This window comes from Pseudorca crassidens, chromosome 11 (assembly GCF_039906515.1).
Source record: "Pseudorca crassidens isolate mPseCra1 chromosome 11, mPseCra1.hap1, whole genome shotgun sequence".
Classification (NCBI taxonomy): Eukaryota; Metazoa; Chordata; class Mammalia; order Artiodactyla; family Delphinidae; genus Pseudorca; species Pseudorca crassidens.
Window position 1 is genome coordinate 17,532,289 of NC_090306.1, and position 16,640 is coordinate 17,548,928.

At 38.6% G+C, this 16,640-nt stretch overlaps 1 protein-coding gene across 2 annotated transcripts in view; it reads right to left on the reverse strand.

Annotated features, from left to right (window-relative positions):
- Positions 1-2,067: 2,067 nt before the first annotated feature.
- Positions 2,068-16,640, reverse strand: part of ST8SIA1 (ST8 alpha-N-acetyl-neuraminide alpha-2,8-sialyltransferase 1) — a 155,492-nt gene continuing 140,919 nt past the window's right edge. For both annotated transcript variants that reach the window (XM_067695887.1, XM_067695888.1), the window contains exon 5: positions 2,068-11,138. In XM_067695887.1, coding sequence (XP_067551988.1) covers positions 10,652-11,138 — 487 coding nt within the window. In that variant the 3' untranslated portion in view covers positions 2,068-10,651. The remainder of the gene's footprint in view (positions 11,139-16,640) is intronic.

Below are 16,640 nucleotides of genomic sequence, written 5' to 3' on the forward strand. Positions count from 1 at the left end.
GGGCTTCCCTGGTGGCTCAGTGGTTGAGAGTCCGCCTGCCAATGCAGGGGACACAGGTTCGTGCCCCGATCCGGGAAGATCCCACATGCTGCGGAGCGGCTAGGCCCGTGAGCCCTGGCGGTTGAGCCTGCGCATCTGGAGCCTGTGCTCCGCAATGGGAGAGGCCACACAGTGAGAGGCCCGTGTACCGAAAAACATATATATATATATATAAAAATATATATATATAAAAATAGAACTACCATACGACCCAGCAATCCCACTACTGAGCATATACCCTGAGAAAACCATAATTCAAAAAGAGTCATGTACCACAATGTTCACTGCAGCTCTATTTACAATAGCCAGGACATGGAAGCAATCTAAGTGTCCACCAACAGATGAATGGATAAAGAAGATGTGACACATATATACAATGGATATTAGCCATAAAAAGAAACGAAATTGAGCTATTTGTAGTGAGATGGATGGACCTAGAGTCTGTCATACAGAGTGAAGTAAGTCAGAAAGAGAAAAACAAATACTGTATGCTAACACATGTATATGGAATCTAAAAAAAAAAAAAAAATGATCCTGAAGAAACTAGGGGCAGGACAGGAATAAAGACGCAGACATAGAGCATGGACTTGAGGACACAGGGAGGGGGAAGGGTTAAGCTGGGATGAAGTGAGAGAGTGGCACTGACATATATACACTACCAAGTGTAAAATAGATAGCTAGTGGGAAGCAGCCGCATAGCACAGGGAGATCAGCTAGGTGCTTTGTGACCACCTAGAGGGGTGGGATAGGGAGGGTGGGAGGGAGACTCAAAAGGGAGGGGATATGGGGATGTGTGTATACGTATACTGATTCACTTCGCTATAAAGCAGAAACTAACACACAATTTTAAACAATTATACTCCAATAAAGATGTAAAAAAAAAAAAGACTGGGGTTACTCTGAAATATATTTTGTATGAGAGACTGCCAAGTAAACTTACACTGTTATGTTCTTGAGTTTATCACTCACAATAAACTTCACAAGATTCAGTTCAATCATCCTACATCTTTAGTCCTTCATACCATCAAGAATCTAACTGTATATTCAAATAATAAGTTTTCAAACAAAAATATAGACTGTGACTTGTAATTACACTTCTTTTAGGTTTAGGAATTCTTGAGTAATTAATGCCTTTGGATTCTTAATATCTGTTTTGAACGCTTAAACCAAAATAAAGTAGAACAGCAGGACTCAGTAATATCTGGATTTTTTTACTTAATGATAGTTGGTGAAAACAAGTGAGATCTGTTTTCCTCATGTGATCTGAGAATAGATTAGAGCAACCCACATTTATGCTGGAGCTGTGCCCTTTTCCCCCAAATGATTCAGCTAAACCTCGTGAAGATTTAACATTAGGTAATAGAATGTCCTTTCCTAAAATAGCTTTAGTCCAAAAAAGCTGTTATGTGAGAATGAAGTTCAGAGAATTAATAAGGAGATCTGCACAAAGCACCTTGACCAATTTCTGAGGAGAAATGTGTGGTAAAGGATGGACAAAGGTGACTTTTCCTGATATCTCTCCCTCTTGAGAAAGTGGCAGAATGGGGCCACGAGAGTTCAAGGTAAATGGGAGTTTGAAGCAATTATCTAAATAATTCAGACAAGAAGGCACACTTGGGCTTGTCAAAGTCACTGAACCTAAATATTTTGAATCCTGTTAGAAATTTGTTAAAGTATCTCTAGGGCACACATACCGATATTGACTCATTGCGTGAAGGAAAAATGTTATCCCTGGAAAAAGTAGGCTCATGTACATATACCGTGTTAAATAAACGCTCAGTTTTCTTTCTGCTTTACTTTGCCCGGTAGATAGTGCCTTTCACCTGCATAAGAAGTACGAATAATGTCCTTATATCCTATTCATAGCATTTATACTTCCGTATTTCTAAAATAATTTTATAAGTAGTATGAGTGTTCACCCAGAAGAAAAAAAATCAGTGTAGCTGATATGAATACAAAATAAAGGAAGAAAAGAAAAGGAAATAGAATTATCCACACGCTTCTGGGAAATAAAAAGACTTCACAAGCTATTAAAAAAATCATTTTATTCACAGGGTACATTTCCAAAATTTCTCCAAGTAAGGGAGGTAGAGAAATTGAGACTTACTGAACCTTCCCAGTACCAGCCATAATTACAATGAACACAGCAAAGAAAAAGACATGTTTTTACAGCAAACCTCCTCCTATGACATTGCATTTAAATTCTGTGGAAAGAACAACTCAGCAGAACCAACAGAGATACTGTTTTTCTCAAGTCATATTATAAAAAGTACCAATTAAAGTTCTTTCTTACCTGCTACATATTCTATGAAACTAAAAAAAGAAGAAATGAAGAGCACAGATTTTCCCCACACCTACTGCCAGTGGAGTTTGGTTTTATTAGGAAGAAGTAATTCCAGGTACACTTCAAAAGTGATTTCAATTTTATGGTCTAATCTAACATCTTTTCTAGAATTACTGCATCTATGGACTTTTAGACTACTGTATGAGGAAGAATATTTGAATTTTTCTATTTTTTCTTAGCCCCAGTCTCCGCAAATTTGCTCTTGAAAGACAGCCTGTATACATGTGGAATACTATATGATGTGCAGTCATTGAGTTAAGGAGAAACTTTCTTTTTCAAAGCTTGTCAGACGAACTATGCTGTATGGTTAACTGGAGTTCTAATCATGTTCCAGACTTTTAAAAATTTAGGCAAGTTTTCAGCGGAGCTCTCCTTGTCTGTTCTCGCCCCCTTCCTTCTAGTGTCTCTGACTTCGATGTACCCCAGTGGCCATCAACCGTCACAAATTGTGAATCCTATATATTATGAAAGAGTTGTCTCTAGTAACCTACCAACAAGAAAGTCCAAAGGATTGGTGCTAAAGAATGAACGAGAAACAGAAAAAAATTGTTTCCTTGATTCCACGAATGCTAGAATTTGCTGGAAAAACAAATATTTTTAGTCTATGTGTCCCCCTGTGGCTATCACCTAAGGCGTTCCCTATGAGAAGGTTCTACTACTTCAACAAAGGATATTTACATACTGTTATCAGACGTCTCCAAGGCCTATATACTATTGTGCATTTATATAAAATAGTCACATTCACTACACTTACAAGAGTTCTTGCTGATGATAAAGATACAACTTGGAACAAACATGGTTACACCTCTAGAGTGATGGGGTACATGAAGGAAATACACAAGGAAGTGGGAGCCAAGCCAGAAAAAGTTAAGGCACCCTCTGCCACCCCCCACCAGGTCAGCCATCTTTTTCTTTTCAATGGGCATAACTAATGCAAGGGGTGTGTGTGTGTTTACACTAGAACACAGGGGAGAAAATACATCTATGTCTGCCTAAGTAATCATGAATATAAAAGCCTTTTACTGAGGTATAATTTTGGAAGCAGTGGACTAAACCTAACTCTGTGCATAGCATAGGGTGATCGTGTTTCAAAGGGTCAAGTTCAAGGTAACACTTCCTACTATCGCTGCTGCATCATGACCCAAGATCTAAATAATCTTAGTGGAGATGGAAGAGGGGTGTGAGAATGGGAGTGTTTGCATATTCAGGCTCAAACACCAAGGAAAGCCCAACTTGGAGAAGGCAGAAAGGGGGGTAGCATTTAGACCGTGAGGGTCCCAGTAGGTAAATAAGCGCCACTTCTGCTTTCTTCCCTAAGCGTCTCACAGTCTCACGTTGCTTTCTCTAGTGTCTCTCCATCATTAGCCGTAACAACCGCATGACAATGTATTTCATTTAAAATGTTTTGAAAAGGTTCTTGAGGCTGACACAAGGACAGCAGCCTCTGTGCTCTCTCTTTGCTGCACACTAAGATCCTTCCCAGTGGCCCCTCTCCATTAAAGCCCTGATTTTTATCTGTATCTTTTTCATTTTGGTTAAACCTCTTTTTTAAGATTATAATTTTCCATTTCTCTTCCTATGTAGAGAAAAACAGACATATCTCTCTCCTGACTTTCTCTGCCCTGGATAAAAATCACATCTCTTAGATGTTTATTGGTATCATGTGAAACATAAGCTTTTAAAATGACAAATAACTGGAGAAAATCTAATTACACAGAAGCAGAAAGAGACATGATCAATATATTTAGATACTATTCTATAAAACTCCCAGATAGCTTTGTATCATTGATTCTATCCCACAGCTTCAATAGGAAAGCAAATCAGAAAGAATTTTAGCACAATGTAGAGATCAATACAAACACAGGAGGTAGGTAAATTAGTGACCATAACCAAAATATAATTCCTCTTTTGTGCTTTAAAAAGTTATAGTTATGGGCTTTGGCTATCATACAAATGCTCACAGGTATTGTAAGTCAATTTATAGTAAGTTATTTACTCCTTATTTGTTAGAGATGGAAGAAATCAGAAATGCTGGCACCAGAAAATCAGAAGAAGGAGACAGAAGCATATATTTTTTCTTTATTGCAATGACAAGCAGAATTTTTGTGTTATGTTTGAATGAACTTTCCATTCCTGTATTTATTTCAATCTCTCACCCCTAGGATGTAGGTAAAAACTTCAGAGAAGCCTAGGCTGGGGGCAAAGCCAGTAGTATCCATTTTCTTATGCTAGGAAGGAAAAACGTATAGCAATTGCAGATTCACACAAATCTCCTTTCACTTACAGAACAGGAATTTTACGATGCTCAACCTAAACACTGTGGCTTCACATTTAGGATTTTATAAACAGACCGTCTAGGCTTCAGGATGCCTTTGGAGGAGTCTCCAGGGTTTTCAAAGAGGCTACAGAACTTTCTCTAGGCTACTAGAGAACTAGTAGGCAATGTGCTATCTTCCCAGCTTCAAGAACTCAGAAAATGCATCAGAGTAGAGAAAAAAAGCTCTATTTTTAATAAACACTGGCAAAGCCATAATCAGGTCAGGGATGACCCGAATTCTGTCACAAGACACCCAAATTTAGAGAGCACAAGTTTAAGCATCTCAGCAAATTTCCACACCAACTCTCCAGTCTCAAGGCTACTAGCTCGACCCCGGAGCCAGGCCAGCTTCCTTGGTAGTGGACAGAGATAGAGAGTGCTGGAAAGCCAAGGCCAAGGGCAGAGACTTCTCTGACCCTTTGTATCCGGAAAGCGTGGGGACTGTGGTGGTGTTCTTCCTTTCGACTTGCCTCTTCCTTGTCCCAGCACTCAATTCACTGAAGCTGTCAAAATTGCTCCTTGTGTTTAGTTGTTGTTACTGCTCACTTTGTAAGAGGCTTGACCTATGCTGCAGGTGCCCCGGAGTTGTCTGCACACTTCCATCCCTGCTGTGTGCCCACTAAAATCAGATCATCGCAGAGGAGACCTCTACACTGGGAAGATGAAGAAATAAAAAGCACAGTATTGGGGCTTCCCTGGTGGCGCAGTGGTTGAGAGTCCGCCTGCCGATGCAGGGGACACGGGTTCGTGCCCCGGTCTGGGAAGATCCCACATGCCGCGGAGCAGCTGGGCCCGTGAGCCATGGCTACTGAGCCTGCAAGCCATGGGCGCTGAGCCTGCGCGTCCGGAGCCTGTGCTCTGCAACGAGAGCGTACCGCAAAAAAAAAAAAAAAAAAAAGTACAGTATTGTTCTCAACATTTATTCCTCTACATGCTCATCCTCAAGTTCCCACAAACATCCTTATAGCTCTTGATTTTTGAAACTCTACAGACAGAAAGCAGTTATTACCCGGTTCTGGTGGGAAAGTTTTTATACAACACAGTAAGAATTTCCTGAAGCTTTCAGTGGACTGTGATATTTTTTTCCTCTTAGGTCCCTCCTAACAAGGATTTATCAGTTAAAAATTTCACAAAGTCGGTATTTTTAAACATAGAAATGAAAACTCTAGGTGGCTGATTTTCAAAACAGAGAAATAGGAAGTGGTATAGAATAAAATTACAACCTACCATAGTTGCCAAGAAGAAATGTTACTGATATCATTTCTATTTGAAATTATCTGTAACATTCCTGTAAATCTTTTGACTAACCTCAGAATACTTTTGGCAAATTCAGAGTCCTAGGATTTTCCCAGTTATTTTCCATGTAGATATTTAAGCCATGCTGCCCATTGCTTCAGGTACAAGTTATATTTAACCTAAACAAGGTTTTTACCCCAGAAAAGGGCATAAAACATCACAAAGCCAAACACAGAGTACTGTTTGAACATCTGTCACTTTGGATCATTGGATCATTTGCCCTTGTTAAAATAGCTAAAAGTGAATTCTATAGAAACAAAATCCAGGAAGCACTCCTTAACTTCCTGTGTTACTTACAGTTTAGATGCACAATGTTGTATAAACTTGGTCAAATACTCTATATAAAGCATATGTGTCCAGTGTCCTCTTCCATATAAAAATCTTTCATACTTTCAAAATTTCATAAAAAATCTTTCAAATCTTTCATACTTTCAAAATTTCATAAAAAATTACTTTTGTTATGGAATGACTTAATCCTTTAGCCATCTTTATTTGACCAAAGTCTAATTAAAATCAAACAGAGGTCATCCTTACTCATGATCCTTAACATCAGTGCAATTCTCCAGTTGCAGCTAATAAAAACAAAAATTCGCATCAGGTACTCATTTTCAGTCTCTTCAACCCCTCTTTTATCCCCATGGAGCAACCTAATTTTTGTCACTAAAAAGCAATTTAAAAATTACACTGATGTCAGAGGGTAACACCTTCTCTTGGCAGATGCATCAAAAATGATGAAATACTTTCGTATTAAATGTGTCTGCCATAACTTGAATCTCTTCTGAGCTGCATCTTAAAGGTCAGTAATATTAAAATGTAATCAACCAAATTTGACAAAGAAAGAGGTCCAATGCTGAAGGTCTCAATTTCAAATAAACAAAATAAAATAATGGGAGTTTAAATTCAACTTCTTGATGTGGCACATATATACAATGGAATATTACTCAGCCATGAAAAGGAATGAAATTGAGTTATTTGTGGTGAGGTGGATGGACTTAGAGTCTGTCATACAGAGTGAAGTAAGTCAGAAAGAGAAAAACAAATACAGTATGCTAATGCATATATATGGAATCTAAAAATATGGTACTGATGAACCTAGTGGCAGGGCAGGAATAAAGACACAGACATAGAGAACAGACCTGAGGACATGGAGGGGGTTGGGAGGGGAAGCTGGGACAAAGTGAGAGAGTAGCACTGACATATATACACTACCAACTGTAAAATAGATAGCTAGTGGGAAGCAGCTGCACAGCACAGGGAGATCAGCTCGGTGCTTTGTGATGACCTAGAGGGGTGGGATAGAGAGGATGGGAGGGAGACGCAAGAGCGAGGAGATATGGAGATATATGTATACGTATAGCTGATTCATTTTGTTATACAGCAGAAACTAACACAACATTGTAAAGCAATTATACTCCAATAAAGATGAAAAAAATAAAAAAGAATTCAACTTCTTAAGAGTGATAGAGTATGCCAGAGTACTCTGAAAGATAATTCTAGAAAGATCCTCACTTAGGAAAACACATATTTCCATAAGGATGGGTATATATAACTTTATGCTACACACACGTACACACACACAGACACTCAAAACTCCTAGGTTTAGATACATCTATCTAACCACAGAAAAGGGAATATGTATGCCATACCTAAGGATTATCACTATAAAATAATGCCAAACTGTAACCTACTCTAAGAAAACATTCTCATTAAATTGTAGTCCTGCTTTGAGTATGTGAGCATGTATGTGTACCCTTAACTGAAGACAATATGGAACAATCAAAATATCACTTTGGTCTAATCCAGGGTTTCTCAACCTTGGCACTATTGGCATTTTCAAGTGGGGAATTCTTTGCTGGGGGGGCAGGGTGCGCTGCTCCGTGCACTGTAGGATGTTTAGCAGGATCCCGGGTCTCTAGCCACTCGACGCTGGCAGCACCCTCCAAATCATGACAATCAAAAATGTCTCCAGGGCTTCCCTGGTGGCGCAGTGGTTGAGAATCTGCCTGCCAATGCAGGGGACACGGGTTCGAGCCCTGGTCTGGGAAGACCCCACATGCCGCGGAGCAGCTAGGCCCGTGAGCCACAATTACTGAGCCTACGCGTCTGGAGCCTGCGCTCCGCAACAAGAGAGGCCGCGATAGCGAGAGGCCCGCACACCGCGATGAAGAGTGGCCCCCACTTGCTGCAACTAGAGAAAGCCCTCGCACAGAAACGAAGACCCAATACAGCCATAAATAAATAAAAATTAAAAAAAAAAATGTCTCCAGACAATTGCCAAGTGTCAGCAGATGGGGGAGGGGAATCACCCCATTAAGAAGCCCTGATCTAATGACACTTTATCGATTTGGGCCATTTCTGTGTTGCCTTTGAGAAACCCCAAATGTATAGACTAACCACTGTACAAATCTATTGCATAAACATAGCCCAGGAATCATAAGATGTAAAATTTCCAGAAGGCGTCTCCAATGGAACTGTGACACGTGAGTTCTATGGGGCTCATTAGTTACACCTGAACAGTTTTAATACTTAAAGCACTAATCTGAGTGATACATATTTTATTAACTTTTACGTACGTTTTTTGTTAGGCCTTTTATATTTTGATGAAACATATACCTAAAAATATATTTCTTTTTAAGGTAGTTATTAAGTAATAACAATAGCTCAAAAGAGGAAATATATTCAGGGTTGTACACACAGTGAATATTTAATGCAACTCCCTCATAGTACATTCTCATTACATTTTTGCTGCCAAATAGGATCAAAAGAGCAAATGAGATCTGCAGAGAATCAATACTCTCAAATTCTTAACTTTCTAAGTATCAACAGACTCTGTGTTATGTCAACCAGCTGTATTTTAACTGCTGATCTCTATAATAATCTCAATATTCAATCATCTTTAGAAATTGGCTATTCCAGTGATGTAGAATTTTTCCAAGGGCTTTGTTATCTTGGTATCTTTTAAATTAACCCACCAAAAACTGCCACCTGTTTAACTGTTTTAGTCTATATTGTATACCAAGTCTCTACCTTTAAAAATGAAGCAGAACTTTTGGGTACAGTTTACCTACATTTTGGTGACACTTAAAAGTAAAGTTAGTGATTTCTACTGTCTCCTTTTAGATTAAGGCATCCCAAAGCCCAAAGACCATGTGAGGTTTCTTTTCCCTTTCTCTTATATGTAAACACATCTGACTGCTTGTAATCTGTCAACAGAGTTTGTGTGCAGTTGTGTCGAAGTTGAGGTAACAAGCCTTCTAAGCAGTCCTACCTATTACTAAGGGAATAAACAGCTACTAATTCACATCCCTTTACTGGTGTGAACCATGCCTTGATGACCATGCTTAACACAGCACTTACTCATGAGATGCTGGGAAGAGTCACATTGACTAAATCAATTCTGCTCATTTGGAGTGATTTGGGGGTAAGGCTTGCATCTCATACTGGTTTGAGCATTACAGCAGCATGCAGTAAGCTGGCTTCTCTCCTATCAAGGTGTAGTAGGTAGTACCTAATGCATTTGTAGCTCTCCAACACCAGTTACAGATTTTTGCCATCCCAGGTCATGTGGGTTCGGCTTTCATAATCACACAGGAATGAGCTTTGTTTAACAGTGTGTGTGTGAGAGACTATGTATGAGGGTACACAAATATATGCATTCTTTTATGTGTGCATGCATATTCTTTATCTTGGAGGGAACATACCATGGTAGATAGAAAAGGATATGCCTTCCGATCTATCTTCCAGAGACTAAGCTTTATGTCATTGTGCTTTACTTCATCTCCAAACATTATATTATGAAGACAATTCTGCCAATTTGCAAATAAATAATGCACTCACATTTGCGGTTTGGGGCACTAAAATAATAATAATGCAAACAGGTTACATAATGCACACCTAAAATTGAGTTTATGCCCTAAATTCTGAGGAGGGAAAGTGGCTCTTCATCCTGACAATGAATCAACCCAGACTAAATTCAACAATGCTTCACATCGTCTAAGTAGACCTGACAAAAGGGGAGGAGGTCATTCTTACTTAACGTTTTTTAAATGGAAGGGAAGGGAACTCTAGTTAACATAGACTTGGTTCAACACATCACAATAATCAGCTGTAGCATTTTGGGTCCATATTATTCAGTAAGGGATTTTTAAAATCTACCCCATCACCTACTCACTGCCTTTAAATAAGGCAAAAATAAATAATAATTTTTTAAAAACCTATAGCTCTAATGTTAGTCTTAATAAGATAGTTTTCTTTTAATTAAGCCAGTTCATGTTGATAATCACTAACACTTTTATCCCGGCATTTCATTTACTATACCTTGATTAATTCCTCAGCTTCAACCATTAAGAGTTTTGTCTTGTTTGTGAACTGGGTCATCTCTATTTGAAGCATGAAAGTGTGCTTTACCAACATCATTTCATCAGCATGTTACTAGTTGCATATCCACCATGTGCTATAAAAGATTTCATAGGACATTTCACTTCTTTTTTTTCCTTCCAGCCAACAGTAAAAGTAGAGTTCCCCTTGAGTTTTTGTTGTCGTTTTTTCCAAGTGGCCCACGCAAATCCATGAAACGACCTGACCATTCCCTATTGGAGTCACGTAGAAAACCTAACAAAAATACCCTGGCTCAGTCCTTTCTTTTTCCACAGTCCCTAGGAAGTGGGTGGCAGTGAGGTGTCCTCACATGGGTCTAACTGCATTCTCAGTGCACCAATTTTATGAAGATACCAGAGTTGGAGAAATTCCTCTGGCATGGCATGGAAGCCAGAAAAGGGCAGGACATTATCATAGTAGTGGTGGCTGATGGGTTGTTCATGCATATTCACAGAGAAGGGCCAGAAGCCATAGATGGCCACCTCTTCACAGAGGCCCAGGGCCGCGCTCACCAGAAAGAGTCCTGTGGACAGGCGCTTGGCATGAATTCCCCTACTTTTCCAGAACTTCCCAATGCTACGCAGAAAGTTGGGGTTGGCAAAGAGCACTGTTTGATTGGCACCAACATCTGACAGTGTGTAATAAACCCGGAGGGATGGCTCTGTTCCCGTCTTCATAGAAAAGGCAGGCATGTAGATGTAACTGTGGTTATACACTTTCATGTGGTCCACAAACGTCTTTCTGGACCATAGCAGGTTCTGAAACCTATCAAAAAGAAGAAGCTCAATTAAACCTGGAGAAAAGAAACTCATCAATACCCACTCTACCGTTCTTCTGATGGCCCTGATAGCTCATATCATCTCAGCAAAAAACAAGAAAAACACTTCTCTTGTATTTAAAATCCACCTTGAACTTACCAGTTCTCTCTCATCAAGCAGCCTGACTTTTCCCCACCGCAACATCTTAAGCTCCAGTTAAGATTCTTTAATGAGATGCCCTCTGAACTAAAATGCATTGTACATTTTTGTTCTCTTTTAGAATTTACTTGCCTGGAATGTAAAAATGATTTAATATTCATGAATTCACAAAGATTGTTGGTTGTTGGATAGGCTTTTGATAAAAGCTACTTGTGTGGTAGACGTAAGCACAGGACTGGTTTTCTCATCTGCAAATCAAAGGAACCACTTCTAAGATACTTCTTACCATTGAAATTCTATAAGTATGCAGCTTAATCAGTGAATGCTATATTATAATACTACATGGAAAAAGAAAGACTTGTCTCTATTATAAAATGCTACTAAGAGTTGCCCATATTGCTTGCTCCAATGCTTTCCTATGTTCTTTCAGTTTGGATTACATAGAAAGAGGATCTCTGATTCAAATGTATTCAGCTAAAATTAATGATACACATCCTATGCATCAGGCATTGGGGAAGTAAAATTTTAATGACCCAATTTTTGATCTCAGGAAATTCCAGTCCAGTTGTGAAACAAAAATATAAGTGAGCACAATATAATGTTCTAAGTACAACCGTTGATATTTGTATAAATTACTATGGAATACAGATGAAAAAATAATTCTGCCTTGGGAGACAGAGTGGGTTCCAGGAAAGCTACAGAGAGGGGATGACATTTAAATACATCTCCTTAGGGGAACAACAGGAAGAACAACCACTAAACTATAAAGGACACTTTGGTCATAGGCAAGGGTGCAGTGTCCTGAAACAATGATGAGTATTCTGTGTCCCTGGAACGAGCGAGACAGGGATTGTGGAGGCAGTGATGGGAGATGAGGTATGTTGCAAAAACCCTTGTGTCTCTAATTTGTTTGGGCTGCACTCTGTGATGACTGAGAACCTTCACAGAAGTGAGTACTTAGAGCACTTACTATCTGGATTACAAATATTTCATCATTTGTTTAGTTGTCAATCTGTGTCAAAAAAAGTGACTCTGGTGATCTGGGGAAGGAAGAGGCTGGTGGCCTGGAGACCAGTTAAGAGGCTGCTGACGTAGCTCAAGTGAAAAAAGACAAAAAGACAGTGAGTGCCTTGTAACTTCTTGTTCTTTCACAAACGGAAGTCACCTGTCTTGGGTTACGTGCAGGTGAAGAAGCAGCATTTGAGAATGGAATTGAGCCACTACCAGCAGAGGGAAGTCTGGCCTGACAGGTTGGCAGGGCTCATCAGAAATATGTGAAACTGAAACTCTGAATACACAAATCCACAGGATTTTATGTCGCATTCAGTGTTATGAACTCTGCCTGCCAAGAAAGATGTTCTTCTTAAGCCCAAAGGAAGGGAAATTCCTCAAGTTTTCTTCATGTCCTCGATTCAGCAGCCTGCCTTAGCAATTTTCCCTGGGCTCTGACAGAGAAGCGACAACAGGGTTTTTAGGTGCAATAACTTTACCCTAAAAGAAGGCATGGAAGACACTGATCCATACTGTGGAGCTGGGCTAGCCTCTCCAACACAGACTCCTGCTTCCCAAATTCAGTAGGCTCTGCTTAATAATTCTTTTATTCTCTCCATTGCCCGCCCACATTTGCTGCTCACTAACACTTTCCCAATCGTGTAGATACACCCTGCAGATAACTTCCTACTTCATCTGAACTATGGTTCTCAAACTTTAGTTAGAATAACCTGTATCACAGATTCCTAGATTCTGATGAGAGTGATACAGGGAGTTGAATTTTTACCCAGCATTCCCTGCTGATTCTGATGCACGTGTCCGGAGGCTATACTTATTTAGAAGATCGACACCATCAATGTAAGCTATCTACCTCTCTGCACCTTTCCCTCAGCATCTCTTTCTTTACATCTTCTAATTTTGTCCTTGCTCCTTCTTCCTCTCTGAGTCTTCTCCTCTGTGAAACAGGCTGTTTCACACTCCCTAGTGGGTCTCCCCTCTTTAAAACAATCAACCTCTCCATCTCTACTGAATTATTCCCTTCTATCTTCTAAACATGGCTCTAACTTAATAAAAGAAAATTCAACATATGCCTAGAGTGTTCCCAGAGCTACCCTCTAGTTCTCTCATTTCACCATCAACATCCTAGAACAGTTACTACACTTCTGCTTGTTCCCTTTCTTGCTTCCATTCCCTCCTTACTGCTGTGCAGAATGTTTTCTATTCCACAGGGCTCTTCTGGCTGAAGGAACTTCTCCTTATTCTTGTAGTGGACTACATACTAATGAGAATTACAGACAGCTCCAATAAAATCAAGGCAATTGATTTTATGTTCCCTGTCTTAAAGCTGACTGATTATTCTTGAAGAAGGCAGTTTTCCTTCCTTGAGTTTTAACTTTGAAAAGGAACACACATCTTGGATTTACTGTACTCCTAATTTTATTGGCATGGTTAAAAAACCAGCTTATATATTATGTTTTATTATTTTTATCTACCTCATTCTTCAGAATAGCTCAGAATTGTTCTATACTGTATGAATGGAAAACTATTAAATAATAATTGAAAAAGAAGAAAAATGAAACTGACCAGTCAATAAAGTATTAAAAATAGAAGTGATTAATATATAAAGAATATGGGCACACAATAGAAAAATATAACACAAAGTACAGAAATATAGCACATTTTACAAATGAATTTAATATGTGATAATAGAAACAATGATGAAATTTTTTAGATTAGTTAATAAACAACGTCAAGATAACTAGTTAACAATTTGAAAATTTGAGGGGGGACAGATTCATACTTGACAAGAAATTTTTTTAAAATTTCAAGATACGTAAGATAAATATTTAAAGTCTACATAAAGAAAACAAGAAAAACTAATGAAAACAATTGTGAACTTATCATTTACAAAATATCTTCTACAAAGGAAAATATTGACAAAATTGATTATGTTAAGATGTGAAATTTCATTACGACAAAAAAGAACATAACTGAAATAAAAAAAGGAAATGACTCCAAAAAATATTTTCAGCCAACATGACAAACAGAATGTTAATACTGACAACATTATAGTCTAAATATATTGGTATATTGACATGGAAATGGACAAAAATACAGACAATAAAAGGGAACTGTGATTAATAAAAGGTTAAAATGTTCAGCTTCAGGTTGCCAGTCAAGGTGCAAACTGAATAGAATCAGGGAAGGTAAGGGCCCAGCTCTCCCCCCAGCAAATCTCTAGAAATAAGAGAAAAGATGTTTTTTAAAAAAATCTACCTTTATCCTAAAAAAAGAAAAGAAGGCAAACCTTCAGTCAATCCTCACATCTGGAATACTTCTGAAAACAGAAAGCTTATAGAAGGAAGGCAGAACATAAACTAAGTTGCCAAGCATTACTCTAAAAGGTAGTTGTGCCCTATTCCTTAAGGCAGGAGATACTGGAGAAGGTGGGTGTCTTGGAACAATCAACAAGGTTATTGTTCAGATTATAGGGCAGCAGGAACATGCAGGTGGGTCGAACCCTAAAATCCTGCATTGGCCAATTATCACTGTGTGTAGTGGAGAGGTAGTGTCAGCCTCTAGGGAGGAACAGTGGCTGTGTGCCCAGATGATACCTGGCCCAGTCAACAGGAAACTGGGGATTCTCTTCAATTCATACAGTGTTGGCAGCCAGGCCAAGAGAGAGACCTGTAGATTATGACACTTGGGAGTCACCCAAGAGAAAGCCACCTTGCCACCTTCTGTTCAACTGAGAGTGAAGCCCACCTGTCAACAGGTCCAGTCCCTGCACAGAGCTTCCAGTCTCCAAACAAGAACAGATATTCAAGATCAGAAGACATTGAAGGAAAGCCTCCAACACGAAAGTCAGAGAACAGAATGGAAGAACGAAAGAACTCAGAAAAAAACAAGATCATTAAAGAGGCAGAAGAAAACTCTTAAAAGTCTATAATTAGTTTGTTTAGAAATATTAATTATTAATTAATATTTGCACCCATGAACTAAGACTTAGATGCTATAAAATGAAAAAAAAATTTAGGTAACAAGAAAGAGCTGTTAGTAATTAGAACATATAACAACAGATGGATTCTGGTAAAGGAAATCTCCAGGAAGACAGTTTACACAGCAGGCTGAGAAAGCCATCAATCAGATTCTATGAGAGAAAAAGATAGTTTCTAAAAGGATGTTTATACATAGAGAATCCTAAAGATGCTACCAGAAAACTACTAGAGCTAATCAATGAATTTGGTAAAGTAGCAGGATACAAAATTGCACAGAAATCTCTTGCATTCCTACACACTAATGATGAAAAATCTGAATCAGAAATTAAGGAAACACTCCCATTTACCATTGCAACAAAAAGAATAAAATACCTAGGAATAAACCTACCTAAGGAGACAAAAGACCTGTATGCAGAAAACTATAAGACACTGATGAAAAAAATTAATGATGATACAAATAGATGGAGAGATATACCATGTTCTTGGATTGGAAGAATCAATATTGTGAAAATGACTCTACTACCCAAAGCAATCTACAGATTCAATGCAATCCCTATCAAACTACCAATGATATTTTTCACAGAACTAGAACAAAAAATTTCACAATTTGTATGGAAACACAAAAGACCCCAAATAGCCAAAGCAATTTTGAGAAAGAAAAACACAGCTGGAGGAATCAGGCTCCTGGACTTCAAACTATACTACAAAGCTACAGTCATCAAGACAGTATGGTACTGGCACGAAAACAGAAATATAGATCAATGGAACAGGATAGAAAGCTCAGAGATAAACCCACACACATATGGTTGCCTTACTTTGATAAAGGAGGCAAGAACATACAATGGAGAAAAGACAGCCTCTTCAATAAGTGGTGCTGGGAAAACTGGGACAGCCACATGTAAAAGAATGAAGTTAGAACACTCCCTAACACCATACACAAAAATAAACTGAAAATGGAGTAAAGACCTAAATGTAAGGCCAGACACTATCAAACTCTTAGAGAAAAACCGAGGAAGAACACCCTTTGACATAAATCACAGCAAGATCCTTTTTGACCCAGCTCCTAGAGAAATGGAAATAAAAACAAAAATAAACAAATGGGACCTAATGAAACTTAAAACCTTTTGCACAGCAAAGGAAACCATAAACAAGACGAAAAGACAACCCTCAGAATGGGAGAAAATATTTGCAAATGAAGCAACTGACAAAGGATTTATCTCCAAAATTTACAAGTAGCTCATGCAGCTCAATATCAAAAAAACAAACAACCCAATCCCAAAATGGGCAGAAGACCTAAATAGACATTTCTCCAAAGAAGATATACAGATTGCCAACAAACACATGAAAGGATGCTCAACATC